The sequence below is a fragment of the Haplochromis burtoni genome, unplaced genomic scaffold (genome assembly GCF_018398535.1).
Source record: "Haplochromis burtoni strain Fernald_Lab_line unplaced genomic scaffold, NCSU_Asbu1 Contig_726, whole genome shotgun sequence".
Lineage (NCBI taxonomy): Eukaryota > Metazoa > Chordata > Actinopteri > Cichliformes > Cichlidae > Haplochromis > Haplochromis burtoni.
This window is the reverse complement of record NW_024583087.1, coordinates 149,124-153,904: the sequence shown is the minus strand read 5'-3', so window position 1 is coordinate 153,904 and position 4,781 is coordinate 149,124. Positions and strand designations below refer to the sequence as shown.

At 40.3% G+C, this 4,781-nt stretch overlaps 1 protein-coding gene across 1 annotated transcript in view; it reads right to left on the bottom strand.

Moving 5' to 3' along the window:
• LOC102312509 (protocadherin Fat 3) overlaps positions 1–4,710 on the bottom strand; it is a 45,980-nt gene extending 41,270 nt beyond the window's left edge. Inside the window, exons 1-4 of the mRNA XM_005950070.2 lie at positions 3,868–4,710; positions 3,572–3,725; positions 3,199–3,432; positions 1,511–1,900 (exon numbers count right to left, since the gene is read on the bottom strand). Of these exons, the coding sequence (XP_005950132.1) occupies positions 1,511–1,900; positions 3,199–3,432; positions 3,572–3,725; positions 3,868–4,131 (1,042 nt within the window). The 5' untranslated portion in view covers positions 4,132–4,710. The remainder of the gene's footprint in view (positions 1–1,510; positions 1,901–3,198; positions 3,433–3,571; positions 3,726–3,867) is intronic.
• Between the last annotated feature and the right edge of the window lie 71 nt (positions 4,711–4,781).

Genomic DNA, 4,781 nt, shown 5'->3' with positions numbered 1-4,781 from the left:
TTGATACAAAAAAAAAAATGTTCATGCCTTTTTAATTTGTCATTTATTAAAATTATAAATATATATTTTAACTCAAAAGTACAGTTTTTAAATTTAAAATGGATTTTACATGGACGCAAACGTGCGTTTGCGTCCATATAAAAGGCATTGTTTTTGTCTGCTAGAGTGGGATTTTCACGGCACATTCTGCACCAAATCTCTGTGCGTTCATCATTTATTTGAAGCCAGCTCACCTCCTGCAACCACTTTTTCGAGAATATGCGCTTCTTTTGTGGTTCGGACTCCTTCTGACATTTCTTTGGAGGTGGAGGAACACCAAAGTAATTGCTTAAAGGAGCTTCTTCGACATCTTTAAGAGTTCTAAACAAATGTCTGTCCTCCTCCAGAAAATCCTATGTACGCAAAAACGCGTTGCAACTTCTTATCTTGTGCACGTTTTTTATTTTGACAGCGAATGCGCACCTGTGGACTTTCCCGAGCACTGTGTCGATCTGAGAAAGCAAGACCGAGACAACGAGACCAAGACAAGACCGAGGGATACGAGACCAAAAGAAGACCAAGACCAAAGTCTGTCGAGACCAAAAGAAGACCAAGACCAAAGTCCGTCGAGACCAAGACCACATAAAAGTGGTCTCGAGACATCCAACTCTAGTTGGACCATTATTTATTTTTCAACAGGACAAACCCCAAACACATCTCCAGGTTGTGTAAGGGCTGTTTAACCAAGGAGAGTGATGGAGTGCTCTGCTAGGCTTCACAGTCACCTGACGTAAACCCCATCATCCCAAACCAAATGGTTTGGGATGATGGGCTTTAAGCCAGATGGTTTGGGATGACGGACTCCAAAGTAAAGGCAAAAGGACCAACAAGTTGTCAGCATCTCTGGAAAGTCCTCAAGATTGTTGGAAAACCATTTCAGGTAACTACCTCATGTAGCTTATCAAGAGAATGCCATGAGTATGCAAAGCAGTAATTAAAGCAAAGGGTGGCTATTTTGAAGAACCTAAAATATATAACATGTTTTGTTTTTTACTCACTAAAACTGGAACCACATTAAATTAGAATTGTATCTTATTCTGATTTTAAGATTAGACTTGAGTGCTGCATAAATAGTTTAATTGATTTCTTATTTTTATCCTTTGATTGTTCTTTTTTCATTGTTTCTGAAAAGCACTTTGTAACCCTGGTTTTTAAAAGTGCAGTACAAATAAACTATCATTATTATTATTATTGTTATAATTACAATATTGATGGGCAATTTGTATGGCCAAGTCTTGATATTCACTGATGCTCATGAACATTCTACCTTATGATGAAAATCTGTGAGAGATTTTTAATGGCCCTAAGAACAACAGATAATGTTGTGAGTCAACATAGCATAGTGAAAGCTGATAGAGATCAAGTTAGAGAAAGATACAGATATATAACATCTTAGAAACTGTAAGAGCAATGAAAAGCACAGACTAATACTGTAACACCTACACAAAGTGAGAGGGTGTCCCTCACTCACCAGTGAGTGGATGAATGTGGAACTTTCCGTGCTCATTCCCTGATCGGATACTGTAAGTAATCTCAGCATTAGTCCCGATGTCCTTGCTGGCAGCGTAAACTCTCAGAACTTCAGTACCTACTCCCACATCTTCTGGCACAGATGCCAACTGATCACGTCGCTCAAACACAGGTGGATTGTCATTGATGTCCAGGACAGTAATTGTGACATTGACCAGTGAGTAGAGTGGGAGTGGTGAGCCTTGATCAGATGCACAAACTGTTATCTGATAAAATGGCTGGATTTCACGGTCGAGAACTCTTTCCAGGACCACGATGCCTGAGTATTTGTCGATAGAGAAAAATCCTCCTGCAGAGTCAGCCAGGGAATAGATCACCATACGCCCCGGACCTACAGCAATGTCAAAAGAAAAGGGTGAAGCTTTGGGCCTCAGTACACTGAAAACAACACGTTTGCCAGTGCTTGGATTTGTCTTCTTACCAAATGTTGTTATCTTTTGTAGGAGATGATATGAGATTTATACCCAGTTATAAAAATTTTTTTTACTAGTGGCCTGACATAAAACCTCTATAAAACTCTATTAACTATTAGACTGAATATTTTAAGCACTTCAAAATTTGTATACAATTAGTTTAACTTCTTTTTAGTACTACAGTATATTAGGTAAGCTTTTATATTAACATTTCCCTGTTACTATTTTTCTCTAAAAGAACTGTTTGATTTTGCATTAGCTTCTTTCACTTCATGCAGGTTTTGAATTAACATGTCTGGAAATGTCTGATAAACAGGGCTGCACATCAGTGGTCCGCAGGTACACGTTTGCTGTCAAAATAAAAGACGCGCACCAGACAAGAAGCTGGAACGCGGATTTGCGTAAATAAGATGTTCTGGAGGAGGATAGACATTTGTTCAGAACTCTTAAAGATGTCGATATTTTAAAGATGTAAGCAATTACTTTGCTTACGGAATTTCTCGGAATTTCCGGGAATACGCGTTTCTTTTGCGGTGGAGGAACACCAAAGTAATTGCTTGTGGAGCTTGCTTCTTCGACAGCTTTAAGACTTCTGAACAAATGTCTGTCCTCCTCCAGAACATCTTATGTACACAAACGCGCGTTCCAACTTCTTATCTGGTGCGAGTCTTTTATTTTGACAGCGAATGTGCACCTGAGGACCACTTATGTGCAGCCCTGCTGAAAAAAATATTTCAGAATGTTTTTTCCTTAAAGGTTGTCTCCTTGTGAAATGATTTGTGCCTTCCAGCACTCATGCTATTTTCACACTGCTTCATGAAAGGAAGTTCATAACAGTCCACAAGCAAGGACCTCTGTGTCAATCTAATCCAACTTTCATTTTCAGCATGACCAAACTCTTCCTCATGGTTCAAACCCAGACATCAGGTCGCAAGCATGATCTGCATCATGCTTAATGACATTTTTGACATTTTTTGTGTTTTTGTGAGAATTCCGGGGAGTGATCCAAAAGGAGTGCTGGAAAGTTTGAGCACTTCAGAAAGAGCCAAATTTCAATTAGGTATGTTGTGTACCTCATTTATATTAAATACTGCTAATTTTTTTTTGATGTGGCTCAATTAGTTGCACCTTGAGTAATTGGTTTCTTGTGATGCAGATTAGCAATGGAAACAGTACTTGTAGTAGTGATAATATAAACAGTTGCCTAGTGTATCACCTTCATCAGGGTCTATGGCCTGGATACGTGTAAGTAGGGCTTTGGTGACTGTGTCTTCATAGACGCTGGTGGTGTACCGAGACTGGGTGAAAATAGGTGGATTGTCATTCACATCAGTTACTGTCAGATACACCACAGCATGGCACCACCGCCCACCACCATCAGTAGCCTGGGCAACCAGTTGATAACTAGGTGTCATCTCACGGTCCAGAGGCACAGATGACTTGATCTCACCTGGACAGGTTTAAAACAAGATATGAAACATTGTGATGGAGCCAAACGGGGGGATGACATTTGGCTTGTGTATGATTAAGTTGCGATTCATGCTAATTCAGAGAAAAAGTGTGTATTTAAAGTTGGTCTGCATCCATACCACTGTCTGGGTCAATAGTGAAGTCTTGGGATCCAGGACCATGTAGAGAGTACTGAATCCAAGCACTGATACCCATATCAGCATCTGTAGCTCCAACCCTCAACAAAACACTAGTGACTGGGAGGTCCTCTGGAATGTAGGCAGTATACATAACCTGCAGTCACACACACACACACACGCACACACACACACGCACGCACACACACGCACACACACACACACACACACACAACTAGTTATGCCAAATCAGTTACGTAGAAAAACAAAACAAAACAATACACAACTTTATTTCTCACCTTGTCACAGATTGGGCTGTTGTCATTGGTGTCTACCACTGTCACTTCTACTGTTGCTTGGGAAACAAACAATCCATCACTAGCTGTGACGTTGATGTTGTATAGGTTGCATTCTTCCCTGTCGAGTGGGCCCTTTACATACATCTTCCACTCACCCTGGACCAGACCCAGGGCAAATACACCACGATAGTTCCCACCTGGGCGGCACACACAATTAAATACAGGATCAGTCAAGAAATTAGTTAAGTATGGCTGTGAATCCATTTGTAAAATCTGAAGTGCAGTAAGGTCATTTTTAGTTTTCACTGTGGCTGAAGGCAAAGTTCAAAGTCAAAACCTGTATATTCTAAGTCAATTTCAAATTTTAAACTATATTTAAAGTTCAAAATGGGCATAAACATCACCATTCTTAATTTCATTTGAAATGTTTTGACACAGAGTAAAGTCAATTAAATAAATTTTTAAAAATTGTCATTAGTGTTATCCATACAGTAATTTGTCATTTCTGTGCAAAATAATGAGCATGTTGCTGTGGCAGGGTGTGTTTTGTGGCTCAGCTACAGGGGAGGGGCAGAGCAGTGGGTTCAGGGGACAGTGATGTGGAAGGCTGCCTGGCACAGCTGAGATCCATCATGCTAACCATGCCTTCCCTATTTCAGTAGCTGCTGAGGCCCAGAAGAGGTATGTGAGGTTTGGAGTGGAGAACAGTGGGCTGGAGCCCACTGGAAAGTGTACAGTCACAGAAGTATATACATATGTGAGAGTAAAATAAAAATCAGTTTGCCAAATAAACCTGTGGAATAGGGCTGGGTATCGTCACTGATTTCTAGAATCGATTCAATTCCGATTCAAAATTCAATTCAATTCCGATTCCACAGGGGTGTGTACTGAGCCCTCTCCTGTACTCACTCTAC